This window comes from Lontra canadensis, unplaced genomic scaffold (assembly GCF_010015895.1).
Source record: "Lontra canadensis isolate GAN:19392208 unplaced genomic scaffold, GSC_riverotter_1.0 scaffold6, whole genome shotgun sequence".
Classification (NCBI taxonomy): domain Eukaryota; kingdom Metazoa; phylum Chordata; class Mammalia; order Carnivora; family Mustelidae; genus Lontra; species Lontra canadensis.
Genome location: NW_022631000.1, coordinates 20944249 through 20968947, shown reverse-complemented (window position 1 = coordinate 20968947; position 24699 = coordinate 20944249). Strand labels below are relative to the sequence as shown.

Sequence of the window (24699 nt, the reverse complement as noted above, 5' to 3'; positions counted from 1 at the left end):
TCTTAAAAAAAAAAAAAAAAAAAAAAAGGGCAAAACAAACCCTAAATACAACAAAATCAAAGTCTATACTTAAAACAAGTTACAAAAAAATCTCAGCATCCTGCAGACAAATTTTTAAGTGATTTTATTATCTATCAATGAAAGAGGCTAACAGTATAAGACTTAATGACAGAAATAAATCATTCATATATACTTATTTGCCAACATGAAATAATGTAAAATAGGCTGGCGTTTTGGATTATAGATTCCCATTTCAAATTTGGGCTTCTCCACTGAGTAAACTATGTGACCTGAGTAAGCTCTGTGACCTTTGGCAACTTAATCTTAACATTTCTTGTTTCCCATTTGAAAATGAAGACAAACTCTGGTTATATTCTAGCATACTTAGACTTAAATGGAGAAGGTAAGTACTTTGCAGGAATTTTTTGTAGATTAGCAATAATGTATATAAAGTATCTAGTATACCATCTATAGCCATACCTTTTTTTTTTTTTAAACTTGCTCAAACAACACCTGGCTGGAATCTGACTGACTCAGGGCTAAAATGTGACGGTCCAGAGTGCATGCTAAATCTCCATTATGCTACTGTAATATACACTGACCTATTAAACCAGTTACTTACACAGATTTAATCCCATTATGAACTCCTAAGAACTGTATTTTGTTTTACTGATTTCAGTAAAATTATAAATATTCTAATAAATGGGTCATTGGCTGACATGGGAAAATACTTGTAAATTAACAGAATTTTACTCATAGAAACTCCACTCCTCTTACCATGTGGATAGGCTATAGTTGTGGCACAAGTTTTTGAGGTGGCAGCAGCCAGCATCATTCCCACAAAATCGGACGCTTCTTTCACAGACTCTTCATCATTTTCCATTGTAGAAGCAATCTTATATTCCAGTAGTTTTTGCTTAATACTTTCATAAATAACAAAATGGATAACCGTCTCTGATATGCCAGCATATGAAGCAGACATGCCCCTATAAAATCCTCTAAGTCCATCTGTCTGATACACTTTACGAATACATTCAAAAGCACCCATTCGCTTTTCTCCACGGTTCCTGAAAAGCAAAAAGGAAAAATCTTGTTTACAAAGTAGTATAGGTTTTTAAATAAAGTTAATAAAATGCAGTAGAAATATGTCACTCTAAATAGAGGATGATCCTCTAACTCATGGAGAAGTGAAGCCAGAATATTAAGACTTTCATTTTAGACTTTATTCTTTTATCCCAAGTTTGTCACATTAGATGGGTACCATGTAAGTTTATTTTACTAATGCAAAATACATTACATTAAATCTTCAGTTTCATGTACTCATTATACTGTAGGGATAAAAAATAAAATAGTCCAAATACATTGTGACTGCAGCTCAAGATAAAACCAGTTCTAAGTTGAGAAGACTTCTTCTGCACTTAGTAACATGAAAGAGTGATTGAGACACCAATGATGATAGTACCTCATAAAGCAGGGAATATAATTAATGCGATACTTGTGCATCTGCAGAATTCTTCCAAACTCACTCAGTTCTTCCCCAAAAATGACTGTGTGAATTTAAGTCAAATTTCCTATAATCCTTTGCAGGCAACAGTCCTATCTTTCATGTCGGTATCATGGTGAACAGTGAATGCGGACCCCTACAGTTATAAAATATTTTTGAGCATCGTGCCCAGTAAAACTTGCTTAGCGCTATACAGGCAGTGTACCTACTCTTATACAAGTATATAATTTTGAGTTTATAAAAATATTACCTTACACTATGATTCTCCCAACAGAACCTTATCTAAAAGAAATGAGTTTAAATGCTACCTACAGGGAAAGAAATATAAAATTTACCTAATTATAAATTATATACAACCTATTTCTGACATAACAAAAATACAATTAAAACCCCTATGATAACCTACAAATTCCTCCAGTTTTATGACCTAATTGTCTTGAACTAATAACTGTCCTCAACTAATGACATTGACTGAAAACTTTCTTCTTTGAATGATCCATGAAACCAACTCTAATCAGTTTCTACCAGAGACTTCCTCACAAGAAGTTAAAATCCTACAAGTCCTAAAGAGTAATATGCAAACACATCAGCCCTATTCTTGATTTCATGGTTATACATTAGCACCCTTAAACCAACCTTTAACTATTACCTCAACTCCATCCCATTCCCTATCACTCCCCAAGCCTAAGAACTTGTGTTTGCTTGTGTTACAACTTTAAGTGAAAAAATAATAGATACAAGAATTAGAGATGTTTCCAGTCTCCAAATAGCATATAGTTCAACATGACAAAATGTGGGAAACAGATATTTAAACAGGTATCATCATTATTATTATTTTTTAAAGATTTCATCCATTTATTTGACAGACAGAGATCACAAGCAGTCAGAGAGGCGGAGAGACAGGAGGAAGCAGACTCCCTGCCAAGCAGAAAGCCTGACATGGGGCTCGATCCTAGGACCCTGGGATCATGACCCAAGCCAAAGGCAGAGGCTTCAACCCACTGAACCACCCAGGTCCCCAATAGGCATCATTATTAATGATTTCTTAGATAAGTTTTATTTAGTCTACGACATACATAGACTACCTCCCAAGCCCTAAAATATGTAACAGTGAAAATTTGTTACAAGTCTAGTCCATACCAAAAGGCTAAAGGTTTCCAAATTATAATTATTATTATTATTATTATAATACAGCAATAGGATCATCTCTCTAAAAAGTATTTCCTCTTCCCCATTCTTCATTCTCCAGGCTAACAGGAATAGAGATGGCTAGACTCTAAGCTGTACATCTTGTGGCCCTTGCCCAGTTCCCAAACACGCCAGGCCCTAACCTTAAGACCTATGAGGTTTGCAATGACCACTGCTTCTGCCTAAAATGGGCTCAAAAACAAAATTCCTTGACTATTCCATTTAAAGTTGGTCCCACTGTTTCTTGGTGTATCTCTAGAACCAAGCAGTGTATCTGCTCAATAGACATTCATCAAATCAATGAACTCTGCTACCATAGAACAGTCATTGATAACAGATGAAGTCTATGAATATATGAGAGCTAAATCCCATGCCACACCTCTCTGTATATAACATTTACCAAATTTGAGCAATGATCCTGCAAGATTTAATCTAGACCAGTTGATCGTGGGTTGTTTACCTGTTGGAAGACCAATTAAAATCATTCATAGTGAAATTATCACTGCTTGGGCTAGGCTAATATATATTCTTTTTATTTAAAAACACAACACATAATATTCTTTCTTCCCTAGAAAGTCTCACATTGCCAACTATTGTTATCACTTGCTTTTGACGGTAAACCCCAAAAAACAAAATCAGCATCAAAAGAGGGGAAAGACATGGCTAGGTACATGGCATTGAAATCTCATAGATATAAATTTATAGGAAAAAATTAGCTGAAATCAACTTTAATTTTAACGAATTAACATACCTTGCATCAAGCTGTAACCGAGTCTTTATAAGCCAAATGGGGTTGGTCGCTGTGATTGCAGTGAAACCTAAACAAACATGTTTAAAATGAACTCTGGTAAAAATGAAGAATATATTATTAACTTTAAGGTTTTAAAAATCATAGAAATCTATATTAAAGAAAATGTTTAAACTATTAATTGATGTATGCTATACACTTTTATTTTATAAACATACGAGTATTTGTAGTTTATTTCCAATCTACATTCTCAAATTCTGACCATAACTAAAAAATTCTTTTAAGAGCAAAACCTGATTATATATAAATTCTTCTCCCAAGTGTAGAAGGGCGCCCTCTACAGTCTAAGCTAAATTTAGAAACCCATTTCTACAGACAAATATATAGAAATTTGGTGTATTTTAGGGCTTTTTAGCATGCAAACTCTACACAGCTACTTAAGGTCCAAATCCCTATGTTCCAAGTGGTTTCTACCTAAAGGTCAGCATTTACTTTTGATCTTAGGTTGGCTATATAACAGCAAGGACTGTTGTTTGCCTTTATGAATGCTTTAATTGAACATATTCTTACTAATACTGTTAAAATAATGGTATCACAGAAGCTTTCTCTTAGGGTTAATAGGACAGATCTATTTCTCATCCATTTAACCATATAAAAAACTGAAAAGTTCAAGAAGTTACATACTGGAACTTTCCTCTCACTTTTATAGACACTGAAGAGGGAAACTAGAGTAGAATGTAGTTCTGGTTTACTTTAAAACTTAAGTACTGTGTACTATCAGTGCAGAAGGGTGGTCTCCTAAGATGGCTCATTCCAGTTGGTAAATTAAGATCTCTGGAACAGTTGTTTCTAGACTAGTGCGTATCTTTTACTTTCTATCTTCCTACTGTTATGGAAAATAGCACACGAAATACAATCTTGGTAACGGGAATTTATGAAAACTGCTTCATCTATACAAAATGGGGTTTTAATGTATTGCTTGTGAACTTTGAGGATCACTACACAAACTTCACAGAACTACTTACATCAACTGTATTTATTCAACTGGCCTTTAAGTTCAGTGAAAACTTACATGCAGAATGTCTAAGGATCTGAAATTAACTATTTTAACACTTTCTATCAAATAATAGGCAGGTGAAACATATTATTTTTAGAAAGGTGGAATATAACCAGCACATTGAATATGAGTAAAGTTATTTCAGGAAGAGAAATGATGTGGTGCACTTAAAAATAATTTGTTTTTTGAAATTAACATATAGTGTAGAACCAATCATAAAACTTTTCTTGGCTTTCAAAGTCACTACGGGTATACCTAAAATGCAAAATCATTTTACTAAATTGTTTACAAAGCAGAATTTGGTCTCACAGGTTCTTTGCACCTCTATGATATCAGATAATTAGCTAACTCAAATTTTATTTCCTTAAGCCACTGATTTAACACCACAGAAATAGCCAGATATCTCACAAAGGGATGCTTAAATTGTATCTATTTTTGAAACGATAAATGGAATAAAAATTTGGTTTGATGACTCCTTTCACTATTTTGTAATAGTTCTATAGTCTCCGTTTCTTTCAAGTGTTTTTAATACTACATACATATGTATAAAACTAGTACTAGACCAAAAATTTTGTATGTGCCAGTATTAAAATAATAAAATTTGAAGTGCTGGACATTTTATCAGGAACATTTTTAAATAAGTTTCTTTTCATATATAAAAATCTTGGTAAAAGGAAAGGAGAAGAAAAATATGAAATTATTAGATCCGTTTAAATATTTTACTTGGAAAAGATTTTTTCTTGCATGTCCTGGTTTAAATGAGAATAAAGCTAAAGAATTTTTTTCCTTTCCGTCACCTTCATTTTCTTAACGGAAAAACTCAAACTAAATACACTCAAATTATATTTTAAAGAAAATGTGCACCAAACATTAGTATTCTGGCTATACCTCTAACTTGATGACTGTTTTCAGACTTAAATATCTGTATTAGTTAAATATCCGTAAAGCAGTATTAGGGGGTCTATTAGTGAAAGGCTGCAAAGCAGCACAAGGCAACAAAATATTCTACATTATTCACAATCGTTTTTATTAATTAGCCTGTGGAAATTAGGAAAACAAATTTTTCATCAAAATTTGAAAGCCTAAAACTGGGAATCCTTACACCAAGCTTTAAAAACAAAACAAAACAAACCCAAAAAGCCCTATCTAGGTAAAAAATCTCAATCTACTATACTTGATTCGAAAAGATGAACATTAAAGTTTTTCTTTTTAAATAGAAGTTCTATTTCTAAAAATATAAACTTAGTTAATACCCAAGCTTAATACTCTTCCAAGTCACAAAATTCCTCAATTAAAGTCTAAAAAACTCCATATATGTACACTTTAAAATACTATAATAATATTTATAAATATTACTAGAAATGAATTTTTCAAATATCCATGAATAAAACTTTTAATTATCCTCTGTACATATGAATGAACAGTGACAGGACACAAACAGGTATTTCTCACTTAACTAAAATTCCTTTCCAAATACAAATTAATCTATGGGACAGGAAACATTAAAATTCAACCAAGTGTTGTCATCTTATCCCTCTGTAACTGTTACTACCAGTAACTTGTGCTTACTACAGTTGTTCTGGCTCAACTCTCCCAATAATAGCTAGCTTTTAATAAAGACACTAGGTTAAATGCCAGCAAACCACTACATTAGAGAGAATCTAGGGATAACCTACATTTTAGTGATTGGTCTTTACCACAGTTAAAACTCTGGTCCTAGAATTTTATGCTATTACATTCTCTCAACCACAGACACTCTACCTAATAAACTAACTGGACATTATTAAGCTAATTAATCCTATAAAAATGCAGTCTGTTAATTCAAGAAATGAAACAAGTGGGAAGAAGCAAAAATTTATCACTAACTTAATTATATATGGCTAGGCAATCTGAAGTTGGCCAAGAGCCAAAGCTAAAAAGATCTTCCTACTTCTAAGATAAACATATACAAAGATACTTGGAATAGTTTCCCTGAAGTTTAGAAATTTACTATTACTTTTTATTTTTGCATTTAAAGTTTGTGGTATTTTGATAATGCTAGTTCCTATTAATATTCTGAGCACTCTGTTAAACATTAAAGCTGAATTAGAGGCATATGAAGCAGCTATTTGTAGGTTAAGAATTAACATTGCTCTAGTGAGTAAAAGCAAAGTGGCAGTGTATTGGCCATATAGTAGTGCGGCTAGAGTTTTGTTAGAAAATTTTTTTAAAACTTTCAAAATGCAACTTTTAAAGTTTTGCTTCATCTAAGACTCCATCCGATAATGTACACCAGTTTAAAAGAAATCCTGCTTATAGGAAACTTGCTGAAAATTTCTATTTCATTAAGTGAGTGATACCTGTATTTGCATTTTTCAGTATTTTTTACTTCATCAAGTTCTGTAAGCAGAACAAAGCCCACCTAACCTTCTAAGAGAAATACATTAAAACTACAAAACAAAAACAAAAACAAAAACAAAACAAAAACCCAATTAAAACTAGAACAGCTTAGATCCCATATATTCTTACCCTGCATTTATTGTAAGGTAATGGTAGGTATTAAGATCAATGTTTTTGCAAGAAAAGTAGAAAGCTAAATATAAACAGACAACAGAATGGAAAGCACTGTATTAGACTTTTAAAATATGTTATGCTAAGCAAAGAGAACTACTATCTTCCCTAAAAGTTGTAGGATGGTATGATACCATTTACAACTACGTATATCTTAAATACTGTCATCAAATTTTTTCGAGGTCAAGGCTATTATGGCCAAGCTGAAGACCCCAGGCTTTTATTACACAATGACTGAAAAGTTACCCCATTCTTCCTTCTAGAAGGAATATTCTAAAGGGATCAGAATTAAAAAATTTTATGAAATACTCAGCACACACACATATATTCAGGAAATAAAAGTTCATTTCCCGCCTTCTATTAATTCCACAGCTATTATAAATTCCCAGGGTGTGTTTCTTATAACTAGAGGCTGCAAGAGACGCTCAGATCAGTACTCACGAGGTTTAAGTTAGTCCATATTTCTACAGGAAGTGACCTGCGGATGGGGAGCATGAGATGACACGATCTCACTCTTTTCTCGGGAGAAATGTACAGTAAATGCCTAAAATAGACACAGGCTTTTCTGTATCATAACAACAAGCAGTGACCTCATCAGAAACATGTGTACAAAATGAATCCCATTGGAAGGATTTCAGAAATATTTACGGTGAGATCTAACTTTTTTGAAAATTTTAAGCTAAAAAACAAAAAGGAAGATCAGAATGGGCCATAATTTAAAAAAAAATGCATCGAGTACTGAAAATTCTGCCATCTGCAGCAGTTTCAGAGTCCAAATACTTACCTAAAACACGAATTTTGCCCTAACGAAAAAATGCTAACCTTGTCAATGGCGAGTCTAAGAAAATATTTAGAAGGGATCATATCTCATTTTCCTAATCATTATCTATCAAGATCAGAGGTGAAATCACAATTTTCTATACTTTAACAGCTTCTTAGTAAATCTTTTTTTCCTTAAATCTTTAAAAAAAAACCCAGAATATTCTGAGTAACATTTTGTAATTATCTGTAATTTTTAATAATTAAAGTATATGTTGGTACAATTATACCTTTCACACCTTTTGCACTATGACCAATAATATTGCACATCCATTTTATGGAATATTTTGGATTATTTTGTATTTTATTTCTTGTGTTCTACAAAATAAAAAACAGGAAGAATGTTTATATACAAACACACAAAACATCTGTCCACCCACCCATTTGGGTGAATAAACTGCCATGGAAAATAAAATATTAAAAAATATATTTTATATAGGCAAGAAAAAATTTCTCTTTAATGGGTAAAAACTTAACCTTTAAAGTTTAATATTTATAATAAACTTAAAGTCAAACAGAAAAATGTATTTTGAAAAATAACAGTGAATGCTATAAGCAAGTAAAACCCTCTAGGTATTTAGTAAAAGTTAAATGATTATATTATTGGTATTTTAAAAATTAAGCAATAACTGTTTGAATATATAATCCAATAAAAATCAAAATTATTTTCATTTAAATCTATGTTGCATATAAAAGTCTGTATGTTTTTTCCAGATAAAAATTTCTGAAAACTGGGAATTACTATAAAGAAACCATACTATTTTTTGTATGTACATTTGTGTCTACTAATAGAGTAGGATATACAAATTCATTTAAACAAAAACATACAAGTAATCTCGACAAAACAAATACTCTCAGTTTAACAAAGGTTACATGTAGGGAAGAAAAAAAAGCAGGTAAAACAGAGTCAACATTACTTAATTTTATTCAATAGCCTTCTAACTGGAAATAATTTTTCAATTATACCTCTAAATTTAGGTTTATAATTCTTAAAGTATTCTCTTGAAACACTACAACAAACCAAAGTAAGATCCACTTTAAATAAACTGTTTATTTTTATTAACAAAAGGTTTATTACCTAAACACTTGGGTTCATATGGATAAAATGCAAAATCAATGGGCTACCTGGAAAAAAATTATGTACAAGGTCTGTTACTAAAATCCTTAATGTGTATGCTGTTTGATGTGGCAAAATCTTACAGGCAATATAATTAAAGTCTATTTTAGTGCACTTTTTGATACCACAGGGACAAGGTTAGCATTTTTTTTTTAATAGCCAGTTAAAAAATGATTTTTCACATGACTGCCTCTAAGCACTTTGCACCCCCAATTCATATTTAAAAGACTTCTAAAAATGATCCTGAAGAAAACCCAGACCAATCTGGTCTAGATAATTTCAAGAATGAAGGGGGCAAAAGACTACCTTAGTGACTTTGCATGGGATCTTTCAGTTTCACCAACAATGTAGTTATGTATAAAAACTACAGAGCTAAGTGTTAATGCTCATGAAGAGTGCAAGGAAGCTCTGAAAGCACAATTCTCAGAAAAATGTAACTGCAAACACATGAAAGAGGTATTTTCAAATTACACAATAAGTATATAGTGCAATAATCTGAGCAAGGTTAAGACCATCAATTTACAAAAATTCAAGGAATTCAAGTTGGAAAATAGTTATCAATATAAAAACAAACTATGAGTTGACATTTGTACACACTTGAGAGAAAAGTGCAAAATGACAATTCCACCGAAATTCTTTACCACATGATACAAAAATAGTAATAAACTCTGATAAGATACTCTAATGAAAAAAGATGTTCTACTGGGAATTAAGATAGTCTGAAACCCTAAATTCGCATTACTGAATATATAATAACTATCCTCTACCAAAAATGATCTGCTTATCTACTTTCTGGACATCAAGTCTGACAAAATGAACAAAAAATTTAACATTTCTTTAATAATTTTCTGGGGTTAAAAAACTGGTAGTCCAGAAATACATTCTTAAAGATCCTAATACAGCAGTTATATAGTTTGAAATTAGCCACTAATTTTTACCTTATACCCTCTCAAATTTGAAGAGGAAAAATCGTATCTGTATTCAACAGCTATAAAAAGTAAATTTAAAAAAATTCTAGTTAAAAACTAGATGATCTCTATGGTACTAAAGAACTAATTCTCAAAATCCAAATCTTTGTACAGCAACCTACATTCCAAACATAAGGTAAAAGGAAATTTGCATGAATTACATTAACTTGCCCAAGATCTCTCCTCATGGATAAATAAGACTATTTCACCACCTTGACCTCTAAAGTTTTTACCTTTCAGCTTTAAAACTTGGGTGAGTCAGTCAATTACCAAATATGAAAAGCCTTGAAAATAATTTGTGAGGTATATAGTAGATATATGGCTATTGACCCTTTCAGAAATTAGTTATTCCAACTTACACTTAGTTCGTTAAAGTATGTAGTTCAAATTGATCCAATTTATTTCTAAACAGAAAATGGTTAACAGTTTAAGGCACTCATTATTAAACACGTAACTGACACTCAATTTATGGCTCAACAGCTGATGAAAGTAGTAAAAATCTGCTTTATAGTCATAGCATAATTTGGCAAGTGACATATGGTTAAATATACAATGAATCTCAGAAAACTGCAAATAATGAACCAAAGGTCATGGCTTTGTCTAACACGCATTGCAACAAATGATTCCAGAACCAGACTGGTCAAATCAATCTCCTAGTTTATCTTTAAGGCAGTACAGAGGCCCAAAACTAGTTGCGTTAATTCAGAATCATATATACTCAACAATGATAGAAGAGTCCCTGGAAAACATTTCTATAGCAAGCATGTACACATAGCCAGTGCCTAAATTTAAGTATTATCTAGTGTTATTTATATGGAATGCTAAACATATTTTTCAAAATACATACATTACAGTATCTCTCAGTTATCAGTAATACATCACAAAAATTTCAGCATTTGAGCACAGGACAAAATGAATACTTTACCAAGAACTGCCGGCACATTTCAGACAGAAGCCAAAACATGCAGCAAAAAGGGAAAAGGCACTAACAGAAATTGAGGAGAGAAGAGTAAATTACAGCTGCATAACTTATTTATAGTGTAATTATGGTTGGATTCTTTAAACTGTCAAAGTGATCACTAACTATTCAGTGGACACTAACTATTCAATGTAAATATTATACTACCTGTATGCTATCACAAACCCCTGATTACAAAAATGCCAACTTAAAACAGATTTTAAGTATACCTTCTGATCAAATTTACTGTAATACTAATAAATATTAAGAATCATATATGTAGATGCTAATCAATGAAAAGCACAATGTCTTAACTACATAATGTAAAATCATAATTCAACATTAAATCTCTAGGTTTTGGAAAAATGTTTGCTTTTTAATATTTTATATTCATACCTGCCATTGCAGCTGAAATCATGTGTACCTGGGTAGAATCCGGATCAAATACACCGTTCAGCTTTTCCTTGCAGTTTGAGTAAGCAGCAAAGTATATTGCTCTAAAAAAAAGATTTAAATTTTATCAATAAGCATGTTATATAATTCGTAAGATTTAAATGACAAGTAAATTCATCTTTCTAATTTTAGAAAAATCTAAAAACAAAGTCTTAGCCACATTCTCATGTATCAGGATAATTTACATATTTTTCCCATGTAGATTCTGAAGTACAGTTTGCACTGACTCATTAAAAGACAAACCTCAATGTAAAGTTCCTCAAATGTAAAGCACCCTCCAACAAAAAGACACCTACGACCCTGACCCAACACTTTTACATCAACTGACTGACTGAATGAAATAAAAACTATTTGTATAAGAGATGTTTAAAAACATGAATAAGGCTGGATGGCTTAAGTAATGGTAAAGTTAAATTAAACACACTTGAGTAAATATGGTATAAACACTTTAAAAATTGCTAAATATATAATTATTATGATTAGTTGGTATTAATATAAAGATATTACTATTAATATATAATATTTTTTAAGTGGGGAGAGGGTCATAGAACTGGCCCAATTCATCAAAGTATGTCAAACAATTCTGAGATACCATGGTATATTCTAATCTATATTATACAGAGTAGTTCACAGTATCCTTAAACAGACAAAATAATTCCAGAAGAAATGAGCCCCATCAGGTCATGTCTTCTATGTTTATAAACATTCCATTACATCTGTAAATACTTCCCCTCTTAACTTATTGACTATGATTTCATGCATCCCCACCACCTCTTCATTGTTTAGCTTTCCAGGCTTTGAATTATTTGCTTGCAGTATCAAATCCTTTTATTTCCCAACATAACAGGCAAAAGCACAAATGAGAACAGTCTCACTGTTGTGCCTTTTTTAATGTGCTGAAGAAAAATGGAAAGTTAATATAATTTAAAATGAAACATACTACATTATCAGCAAGAAAAACAAATAGAATACATTTAATGATGAATTGTGAAGAAGTATAAATAGCACATTCCTAGAAATAAGTAAGAAAGACCTTTTAATGAGAAGATAGGCAACGAATATATAAGGTAATTCACAGTAGAGATACACAAACGGAAAATCATTAGAAGGTGTGACTGCACCCAAAATTAAACAAATGTGCATTAAAACTGAAAACAGGGGCACCTGGGTGGCTCAGCTGGTTAAGTGTCTGCCTTCGGCTCAGGTTGCAATCTCGGGGTCTTGGGACAGAGCCCCATGCTGGGCTCCCTGCTTAGTGGGGAGCTGGCTTTTCCCTCTCTCTCTGACCCTCCCTCCCCACCCTGCTTGTGTTCACTCTCTAATAAATAAAATCTTAAAAGAAAAAAAAAAAGTGAAAATCATGTTTAGTCTATTTGACTAGTATTAAAAGACATGAATAGTAACCAACATGAGTAATATGTGATAGAGAGCAACTAATCCACTACTTGAGAATAAAAAAAAATTGCCTTTCAGAAGGCAGTTGAGTAATATTAATTTCAAATGTGTATATGCTCTTTTATACAGAAATTCTATTTACAAGTAACTATTCTAAAGAAATACACTTAAGATAAGAATATAGCTGTGTTCACAAAACTACTGCTTTCAACAGACAAAATGTGGAAATACACCTAAAGGTTTATCAATAAGGGAATGCTTATTAATGATAGAGTCGCCACACTAGGTGATTAAACAAAAACTACGTATTTTGATGGAAAAAGCTTCAAGACAAATTTGGTGAAATTTTTTAATTGAATTAAATGAATGTAAACAATAATTAAGTATACATGATATGCATTTTACATACAAAATAAGCCAGAAAAATTAAAAGAAGACTATACACGTCAAACTTTTATTAATAACATTTATCTGTGCAGAGACAAGTAAGTGCCTATGAGAAGGCATATAGCATGAGGGGTGATGTGTTTAAGATGGAATGTCAGCCTTTATGCTACACATTTTTAATTTTTACGGTAAGGATAAATTTTTTTAAGATTTATTTATTTGAGAGAGAGCGTGCGCATGTGCGGTTGAGTGCACAAGCACGCAAATGGGGGATGAGGAGCAGGGCGGGAGGGAGGACAGAGGTAAAGAATCTCGAGTAGACTACACACTGAGCATGGAGCCCCAAGCCAGGCTCCAACTCACGACTCTGATATCACAACCCGAGGTGAAACCAAGAGTCTGACGTTTAACCAACTGAGCCACTCAGGTGTCCCAAAATAAAATTTTTTTTGAAAGATTTATTTGACAGCAGGAGCAGGAACACAAGCAGGGAGAGTAGGAGAGGGAGAAGCAGGCTCTCTGCCAAGGGAGCCAGATGAGGGGCTCGATCCCAGGACCCGGAGATCATGACCTGAGCTGAAGGCAGACGCTTAAAGACTGAGCCACCCAGGTGCCATCTCCCCCAACAGATAATTTTTCAAGAGAGAAAAAAGCCCACAAAAACTTGAAAACCAATAAATAATAAGACATGTATCCAGTACATGGGATACAGAGAGCCATTTTCATTCTGAATGGGAACTCTATAGTATTTTATTAAAGAAGCAGTAAATCTAAGATAAAAAGGTATCAGAGAAAAATGACTATGTATTAATAGGGCCTTTTTGGCTCTTTTAATAGGTAATGAAATTATTCTAGCTTGTCCTCTAAGCCAAAAAACAGGGTTAGTTCTAGAGCTCTAAGTATTCCTCTTTCACACTGTTGGTTCCCTTAGTATTCTCTGCCTTTTGAACTTGGTTCAAAAACTGCACCACAGTGATTTCACGAAGAGGTCCTTTGCGCTGCCACACAGGGAAAATGGCCCAAGCTTTTACATGGTTACCAGATACCTGTTTTTATACCATGATGCTTTATCCTTACCACCTTGACTTCTCTTCAGCATCTTCCATCATTAAACTTGAAACAATAAAGATTGCCACCATTTTGTTTAACTTAAAAAAATTATTTTTACCTGGAAGGAGCCACCCCCACTAAATTGGGACCTAATCCTCTGAACAAGGAACGAGGCCCTTCTTTTTCCAAGATCACTCTGAAAGAAAAAAACATTATTTAGAAAGGAATGTCCTTCAAAGTCTAGTACTTTATTTGTATAGCAAACTTAAGACTTTTAAACCTGTCAGCCTCTGCTATAAGGCTGTGCTGCTCTGCCCAGTTTTCTTACTTATGAAAATCCATTTTTCTTAACACAGCATAAAATGATAATCTTAAATGATAATAAAAAGAATTCTAATCAGATTCTTTTCTATAAGTTTTAAAGACTACTGTATAATTTCTACATTTTCATACAATCATGTTCTTGTATGAACATGATTATCTTCAATATCCTCCATTTTATAATCTTTACCAGCAAATTCAGTTTCCGATAAAAAATGCAGTTTTCTGTCTAGTATTTGAGGTCCTTTCTTGATAATCAGACAACTCTCTCAGTAATGCAGCATTACCTCATTCAATCATTCCAATGAAATGGCGTCGAAATCTGGCAACCTAACCTCCTTTAGGGTACAAAATAGTTAGCCAGTTACCATATCCCCCTTTATTTAGTTAACATTTACTATACTGAATACTTACTGCATAAAAACTAAGCAGAGTAAAAAAGACAGAAAAGAAGGTGAGACACCTGCTAATGAGAAATTTGATGTACACTGCGGAAAAAAGAATTACACTGAAACAAATAATTCAACAGACTATATTAATAAGCAAATACTATACAAGCTAGATACATATGCCCAGCAGAGAAAGGAAGAGGTATGTCTAAGCCCTGGAAGGCTTTCTGAGAATGAGTTATTAATTAAGCTTGGAAGTGAGAAGAACCAGAAACTGGAGAAATTATTTTAACCTACAGTTAACAGACAGGCTAGGGCAGTGGTTCTTAACCACCTATGTGCTTAAGATGATTTCTTTAAAGACTGTTGAGCATAATGGTTAAATAAGGACCTGAGATATGGGGCCAGACTTCTTAATAAGGAGACCAATTTTTGTAAATCACTCGCTGTAAGAACATAAGTAGTAACTTCTCTCTTATCCTTATTTTCATCAGCAGTAAACAGAGAAAAACAGTACTCTTTTTTTGAGTTGCTGTGAGGGATAAATAAACAAACATATGAAGAACTTAAAAGAGATCTGGCTTCTAATAAGTACCTAATAAACCTTAATATTATGAGCATTTGTTTAAAATGCTTATTTCTCTGATCTTACCCTCCAAGTATTCTGACTCAATAGGTACAGGACACTGCTCAGTAATTTGCATTTTTACCATGTTTCCAGATGACTGACAAAGTGATATAGAACCACATCTGATAAAACTAGATTAGACAGAAGCAGAGTTCAAAATAACAAATAATGGAGAACATTTTGAAGATTCAGTGTTTGTTAGCCTTTTCTGTTATCCTAAGTCTTGCTGAAAAATTAAGAAAGGTAAATATTCTTTAAAAAAAAAAACAAACATATTTATTGGGGTGCCTGGATGGCTCAGCTGGTTAGGTGTCTGATTCTTGGGTTTCAGCTCAGGTCATGGTCTCAGGATCATGGGACTGGGTCACATTGGGCTCTGTGCTCCGCAGGAAATTTGCTTCAGATTCTCTCCCTCTCCCCTTCCCACATACACTCGTGCACTCTCTCTCAAATAAATAAGTAAATAAATAAGATCTTTAAAAAAAATATATACATTTGCAAACACAATTCTGCATACAATTTCATGTAATTTATAGACCTCCTGAAGTTCACCCATGACCCACCTAGGAAACCAAGAGCCCAGTGGGGGGCAGCGGGGAGGGATTTCTAAAGTTCATGGGTAAGCCATGAAATGCTTCACTCACTAGAATGGTTATAATAAAAAAGTCAGACATAGTAAAACAAGGGTTGGTGGGGGTGCCTGGGTGGCTTTAGCCCTGAGTTGATGGAGCCTACTTAAAAAACAAAAACAAAAAACTGGGGTTGGTAAGGCAGTGCAGAAACTGAAAATTTCATTCAATGGTGGTAGGAATGTAAAATGATGCAGCCACTTTGGAAAACAGTGTTATAGTTCCTCAAAATGTTACAAGTTATTGTATGACCTAGCAACTCTGCTCCTAGCATATCCCCTCCAAAACGAAAACATACATCTCTATAATAGCATCACTCAGAATACTGCAAAGTGGAAACAAACCAATGTCTATCAACTGATGAGTGGATAAACAAAATTTGTTATATATCCATATAAAGCAATACTTGACAATAAAAAGATACTGTTATAACATGGATCAACCTTGAAAACATGCTAAGTGAAAAAAACCAATCACAAAAGACTGTGTGTTATACAATTCCATTTATACAGAATGTCCATAATAAGCAAATGTATAGTGATAGAAAGCAGATTATAGTTGCCTAGAGCTAGGGGATGGAAGGAGAGAGAAGGGAGAAAATGAGAAATGACTGTTAACAGATAAAGGTTTATTTAGTGATGATGATGGAAACGTTTGAAATTTGGCAGGTGATAATGGTCGCACAATTCTCTGGATATACTAAAAACAAACAAATTGTATACTTTACATGGGTTAATTTTATGGTAGTAACTTGTACCTCAAATAAAGATGTTAGGGGGGGGAAAAAAAGCCATGAAACAGATTGCTTTGGACAGAGGCCCTGAGTAGGGAATCAAAGGGAATGAGTAAAAAGGTATTAAGGCAGAGAATGCAAACTTAGAAGTCACCTATATACTAATGACAGGTGACACATGTTAAACTGACTCTTAACAGAGGTCCAGAAAAACTGAGAAATTAAAACAAAGCTCAGAGGGATTCCTACTACTGCTGAGAAAAGTCAGAAGGCAAAACCACTGAAAAATAGAAAAAAATAAAAAATATACTACTACTGTGGGGAGCCTGGGTGTCTCAGGTGGTTAGGCATCTGACTTGATTTCAGCTCAGGTCATGATCTCAGGGTCCTGAGATCTGAGCCTCACAGTGGCTGTGCACTCATCTCAGAGCCTGCTTGTTCCTCTTCCTCCGCATCTGCCCCTCCCTCTGCTTGCATACACTCTTGCTGGCTCTTAAATAAATAAATATATACGGTACTGTCGCAAAGATCAAAGAAAGAAGTTCAGGACACGTAACAGCGGTAATAAAAGACAAAATCATGATACTGAGATGACCTATTATTAATTGGTAAAGTATTCTATTTTTGCCAAGATATTATTAATCTGATAATACTCGTATCAGATACTCATCTATAATTACGGCATTTTATTTATTTATTTATTTAAGAAGGGGAGAGGGGCAAAGGGAGAGAGACTCTTAAGTAGTCTCCACATCCAGCACGGAGCCCATCAAAGGGCTACATCTCACAACGCTGAGATCATGACCTGAGCCGAAATCAAGAGTCAGATGCTTAACCGACAGAGGAACCCAGGTGCCCCTGTAATTATGGCATTTTATTTATTTATTTTTAAAGATTTTATTTATTTGAGATACAGAGAGTGAGTGAGAGAGAGTGTGTACAACCTGGAGGAGGCACATAGGGAGAGGGAGAAGCAGGCTCCCTGCTCAGCAGGGAGGCCAACCTGGGACTCAATCCCAGGACCCGGGGATCATGATCTGAGCCGAAGGCAGACGTTCAACTGACTGAGCCACTCAGGCACCCTATAATTACAGCATTTTCATCCAAAATTGTTAACAATTTTATTCTACCTACCATGTACTAGGAAAACTGAAAAAAGAAAAGACTGATGAACTCTTGGTAACTAAGGTAAACATTCAGTATTGAGTTTATTTGCTGCCACAAAATAAATACTACTGAACTAAGTTCAAATAGATTATGTACCAAGTGACCTGATAAGGCAGATACAAGTTACATACCTAAGTTTGAACACATAAAATGTAATCTCAATAGTTTTGAAATTTTAAATCCAATGTGCAATATAATGAAGTATGATAAAATGTAAAAACAAAATCTTTTTCAAACCACCAAGAAATGTCAAACAAACACTGAATCACCTCTTAAAATCAGTAGAACACTGCTTTAAATTTCAGTTATGTTTAGGTTACATAAAAATCACAGATTGCCATTAAGTGGTTGTACTAACTGTGTCAATACGTGGAAAATTAAAAAACACACAGAAAGAGTTGGGATTTAATACTATCACATTTCAAAGACAAATAAATGATCCAAATAGGACACCTAGAATACCTTCAGAAAACAAATCCACTGACTAAATATAGAAAAATAATTCAAATACACATGATTTGGAAATAACATTACATTTTATATCATCCAATTAACTGTTCCTCTCCATTAGGGATTATCATTTCTGATGAATATAATTCAGAGTAACTCTGTTAATAAGTTTGTAAAAAAGCTTCTTAAAATGTGGCAGAATATAAACAAACAAAACACATGGCTATCATTAAGGTAAACAGACTAAAAAAAACAAATTCACGAAAATTGTGCCTCACTTTAGGCAGTGGAGAGGTCCAGGAGACACTACACGGTTGACACTGGCTCCAGCCATGGTGTTCAACTGAACTTCAGAGATATAAAGCGTCACAGAAGATGACTGCAGCCGTGTTTTTACAACTTCCAATGGACATGTCAGAATAGCTCCCACTGTACCACCACATCTACGAAAAAAATGAAAGGAACAAAACTACTTACTCCATAAATTATTACACACATTTAGACTGTATAACAAGTGGGAAACTAGGGCTTCACTAAGGTACTAAAATGTTAAGATTTTTTATTTTAAAAGACTAAACAATTTTAATGTTTATTTGACTGCATACACCTTTAGTAGCTAAAAAGAACTGAGCTTAATAATTTACTGGGAAGTCACATCATAGTTTTAAATAGTATCCTAAGGGTTTATTTGGTGCTCCTTGCCAGATATCATTTGTGGTTGTTGACACCTAGGTCACTATCTGAAGTATATCCTATCCCTCAAACTCCTCTATCTTTCAAAACTCAAGCTATGGTCTTCAGAGCAATAAAAATTAACCACTGATGGATAATCATGTTTCCTATTTTAAATATTCAAATACCCAGAAGTGTTCTGCCTACAAAAAATGATATTTATAACTCAAAATCAGTGGATTAGGCCCACATGTAGAAATCTGTACAAAGCAGATAGGCTTAGTTAGAGGAATCCAATTTAAATACAAAAACTGATCATCAAAGCAAAAGCTCTAAACAAATGACATCATTTAAACTTTTTCAAGGAATCTGTAAGAGACAGGCTGAGTAATTATTTTTTTTTAAGATTTTATTTATTTATTTGACAGAGATCACAAGTAGGCAGAGAAGCAGGCAGAGAGAGAGGAAGGGAAGCAGGCTCCCTGCCGAGCAGAGAGCCCGATGTGGGGCTCAATCCCAGGACCCTGGGGATCATGACCTGAACTGAAGGCAGAGGCTTCAACCCACTGAGCCACCCAGGCGCCCCAGTAATTATTCTTTTTAAATGCAAGAATGGGAAATAATATTCTCTTAAAGCACTAATAACAACCCAGTGAAACCTCGTGAAACCTTGAGAACTGCTTTCTAACCAGAGGAAAATCAGGAGACACCTTACCAAAGAGTCAAAGTGAAAAATAGACTAAATCAGAAGTAACCTGAACCTCTAAATGGGCATGAAAGGAAGAAAAAGAAAAGTAGCCCACCACAGAAATACACTAAACAATTCTACCTCTATAATTAAAAAAAAAAAAAAAAAAGTGTACGTGCGTATCACATAGTAAAAAAAAGCAGCATGGCAATGCTATTACGCCCAATAAAATTTAGAACAAATTATTTATAAATATACAAAATTTAGAACTTATATATAAAATATATAAGTATTTCATACTGATGTAACAGTACAAGCCATCAAGAAAATGAAACTGAAACAAATTTTATGCAAAAAAGTGAAAAATACAACGTAAAAACAGAGAACATTCATATGCATATGGATGCAAATAAACCCTGAAAGATTTTTTTCAAAATCATTTATCAGGGAAATGCAAACAACCACAATGAGCAGTACCGATACATCTATTAATGGTGAAAACTAAAAAGAATGAGAAAGCCAAGTGCTGATAAAGGCCAATTGGAAATCTCATACATTGCTGATGGGAATGCAAAGTGGTAGTCATTTTAGAAAATGGCTTTAAAAAAGGCAAACCAAAAAACCCAGAAAAGACAGCCTGTTGATTTCTTATAAAGTCCCACTCTTAGGTGCTGACTCAGGAGAAATCCAGATAGATGTCTTCACAAAGTCCTGTCCATGAACTCATAGCAGCTGTATTCTTAAAAGCCCAACTGGTAACCTAAATGTCTACCAACTGATGAAGGATAAACAAGTTATGGTATATCAATATAATAGATTGTTACATTCTGTAAAAAAAAAAGTAACAAAAAAAAAAAAAGTAACAATCTGGATGAATCTCAAAGGCATTATGCTAACTGAAAAAGTAAGGGACAAAAGCCTTTTATTTTAGGACATTTTCATTTTAAAGACTTTTGGAAAAAGCAAAACTAGAACAGAAATGAGATCAGTGATTACCTAGAGGTAGTGGAGTGCATAGGAACTGACTGCAAAGGGCATGGAGGAATTCTTGGGATAAAAGAAACGTCCTGTATCTTGATTGATTATAATAGTAGTTACAGGACCTTACACATTACCAAAACTTACTGAACTACACACTTAAATTTTATTTGGTGAATGTTATCATATGCCTTGATAAAACTGATGAAAAAACTGAGTATGTGAAAACTAGTTAAGTATATGCACTACCTGGAATTGAATACATTGTGTTAAAATTTTAATCATAATAAACTTAGTGTTTCCTAAAAACTCCACTTAGTTTTAAGGAAATTTTAAAAAATTAAAAAATTAAAAATTAAAAAAAAAAATTAAATCCCAAAAGGAAAGATCAAAACCATAATTCTATTGTCAGAAATCAACACACTAATTAGATAAACAGTAGGCCTATAAGAGATTTGAAACAAAATTAACTAGATTAAGGGAGACCCCATACTCAATAAATAAGGAACAGGTATAATTTTTAAACAGCTATGAAATAGGCTTAAAACCTCATTACAGTGGACTCCCAGACAACATGGGGGTTAGGGGAACCAACCTTCTCCGCACCCCATGTAGTTAAAAATCCACATATAACTTTTGACTCCCCCAAAACTTATCTTCTAATAGCCTACTACTGACTGAAGCCTTAGCAAGAAAATAAACATGTAACATATATTTTGCATATGTATTATATATTTTATTCTTACTACATAAAGCTGAAGAAAATGTTAAGAAAATCATGTTAGGAAACTACCTTTACAGTACTATATTTATTGAAAAAAAATTCTGCATAAGTGGACCGTATCAGTTCAAATCCATGTTGTTCAAGAGTCCACTTTATATAAAAGACCACAATCTACTGGGGGAAAACAGCCTTGTTGTAAAGATGATGTATGATATTACCCATGTAAAGTATTTCATGACATGGCACACATTAATATTAGCTACTGAAGTTATCAACATCTATTACAGACAGCAGTAACAGAAATTCCATCATAACTTTTACAAATACTTTATGGCCAGACCACAGACAAGATACTATGATTCCTTAAGGAACACTTTAAAAGTAATGTTTAAAACTTAAACAATTCTCCCTCTTAAAAACAATTCAACAAGTAATGAGGATCTAAGTTACACAGAGCTGGGGAATGGTTTAAGTGGGTGTACACACAAGCACTTAGGCTGTCCTGAAGCAATTTTATGTTATGAAATTCAATAGGTATGTAAGCATAGGGGTGATACTCCAGTATCTCTCATGCCGTTTTTATCTTCAAGCCATTTAAAATTACTATGCATGCTGCAATCAGAAGAACTGATGCACGGAACAAAACTACTGGAGTCAAACATTTAAAATCTCTCCTTATGAAAACAGGGTTATACATTATTTCCTCTCCACGTTAGAAGTCGCATATTTTAAAGAAATATGCCACAAGGACAGAGGGAGCCATGGGAGAAATGAACAAGACCCAAGATTTCAAGCAATGAAGCATACAGGAAGGGATCTGTAAATGACTTACTAGCAAAGAGGCAAAAAGAACTGCAGAAGGAAATATGAAAGAAAAGCCCTGCAGAATCTCAGAGGCCTGAAGATTAGAGCACGAAGTATTCAAGATGGAGGTGAGGTAAAGAACTGAAAACAGAAGTACTGGCTGATAGGCTACACAGCAAAGGGGCGATATCCAGGTGGGATCTACTCCCACTCCCCACACACTGGACGAAACTATATTCCCAGGCAGAAGCCTAATTCTCTAAAGAACGTGAGAATTTGGGACGCCTGGGTAGCTCCGTGGGTTAAGCCTCTGCCTTCAGCTCAGGTAATGTTCCCAGGGTCCTGGGATCAAGCCGAGCATCGGGCTCTCTGCGGGAGCCTGCTCCACCCCCGCCTCTCTGCCTACTTATGATCTCTCTTTCTTTCTGTCAAATAAATAAATAAAACCTTAAAAAAAAAAAAAAAAAAAAAAAGAACATGAGAATTCAAGAATCTCAGAGGTCAGGCTTCACAGGTACAACCAATAGATTCCAAAAAAATCAAAACAAAAACCAAAACGAACCCCTACACCAAGGTGAGCTACTACAATCTTTTAAAATATTGGGAACAAAGATCTCATCAACTTCTACACAAAGCATAAAAGGTTTTTTAACAAAGGAAATGTCAAAATAGCATCAGAATTCCCAACTGCAGAAGATTATGGATTCTAGAATTCTATACCAAACCTACCTATCAAGCAGAAAAAATAAATACACTGCAGATAAATATTTAAGAAATTTCCTACCTTGTACCTTATCTTAGCTACTAAAGAATGTGTTCTACAAGTTAAGGGATTAATCTAAAAAAGAGGAGGGAATATTCCAAGTTATTATGTTGTACACCTAAAATTAATACAGCATTAAAGGTCAATTACATCTTGATAAAATGGGGGTGGGCGTGTGGATTGAATTTAGGAAAAGAATGCGTAACCTAGGAGAGTGAGAAAGGAATCCCAAGATGACAGTGAAAATGTCAGGCTCAGAAAATAACCAGCCCAGAAAGGATTCACATAGTTCAGAGGGATGAAGATCTTCAGGAAAAAAAGACAGATGAATATATTTGAGGATATGAAACTAAATATTCAAGTACTCACATAATTAAACAAACATTTTGAAATGTGTAGCAATTATTAATTCCAAAGGGAGGAAATGAAGATATTCAAGAAAGAAAAGGTCAACAACTGAGCCCTCCAATCAAAGCCCTCCAATCAACTACCACAGTAAGCTAAGCATTATCTATTGATTTAACTAAAAAATTGTTATGTAACTATATATTGAGAGGACAGAAAGAAAGGAGAAATAGGGATTTGTATAACTAAATCCTCATCTTTTCTTTCTTTTTTTTTTTTTTTAAGATTATTTATTTATCTATTTATTAGAGAGACAGAGAGAGAACACAAGCAGGCAGAGCAGCAGGCAGAGGGAGAGGGAGAAGCAGGCTTTCTGCTTAGCAGGGAACCCAATGTGGGGCTCAATCCCAGGACTCTGGGATCATGACCTGAACAGAAGGCAGCCACTCAACCAACTGAGTGACCCAGGCACCCCCTAAATCCTCATCTACCAGAAGAGAAAGTACAAAGAAAATTCTAGACAGCTGAGACAACAGGAAGTTCCCACTAGGAAGGAAATGTGGGAGGAGAGGAGTTGGGGAATGCTGTTTAATAAAAATCTTACAGCAGCTTTTAAAAAAATACTATATGCACACATTTATTTTTAAAATAAACAATCAAAAATTTATCAGTATCTTTTTTTTTTTTTTAAAACAGCAGCAGTTTTTAACTGGAGAATGTGGTTGATGCTTTTGGGACCTACTCACTGGACCCCATGAAAAAATGGTATGCAAGTGTCTCTGACTCAGTTACACCAAAATAAATCCAGAATCTTAACCACTGCTCATCAATTCCATCCTGGTCTAAGCCACTGGTCTCTGCTGTAATTCTAATTAGAATTTATTATATGACCATGCTCCTACCTCAGAATTTCTACTCTTGCCGTTTCATCTTCTATTCTTGCCTTGAATTGAAGAGCCAGTTACTACCTCACCTCTTTATCTTTGCTCAGTTGTCACTTCTCACTTATGTCCTCTCTGATTACCATATATAAAATCTTTCACACTGACTCTTTAGCCACCTTTCTTGCACTACTCTTCTCTACAGCCCATACTGCCCACTTAAAATACTAAGTATTTTATTTACTTTATCTTCTGTATTCCCTGATGCTACAATGAAAGCATCAGGAAATCAGCAATTTATATCCACTTACCACAGACGGCCTTCAGCTCAGG

At 33.9% G+C, this 24699-nt stretch overlaps 1 protein-coding gene across 3 annotated transcripts in view; it reads right to left on the bottom strand.

Annotated features, from left to right (window-relative positions):
- The window catches only part of SLC25A36 (solute carrier family 25 member 36), a 32754-nt gene that overhangs the window by 2479 nt on the left and 5576 nt on the right, over positions 1 to 24699 (bottom strand). Inside the window, exons 2-6 of one of the 3 annotated variants that reach the window (XM_032852354.1) lie at positions 18790 to 18954; positions 14313 to 14390; positions 11306 to 11406; positions 3444 to 3510; positions 778 to 1067 (exon numbers count right to left, since the gene is read on the bottom strand). In XM_032852354.1, the coding sequence (XP_032708245.1) occupies positions 778 to 1067; positions 3444 to 3510; positions 11306 to 11406; positions 14313 to 14390; positions 18790 to 18954 (701 nt within the window). Of the gene's footprint in view, positions 1 to 777; positions 1068 to 3443; positions 3511 to 7488; positions 7526 to 11305; positions 11407 to 14312; positions 14391 to 18789; positions 18955 to 24699 lie in introns of those variants that run through there. The other 2 variants (XM_032852355.1, XM_032852356.1) reach the window with 2 other exon arrangements.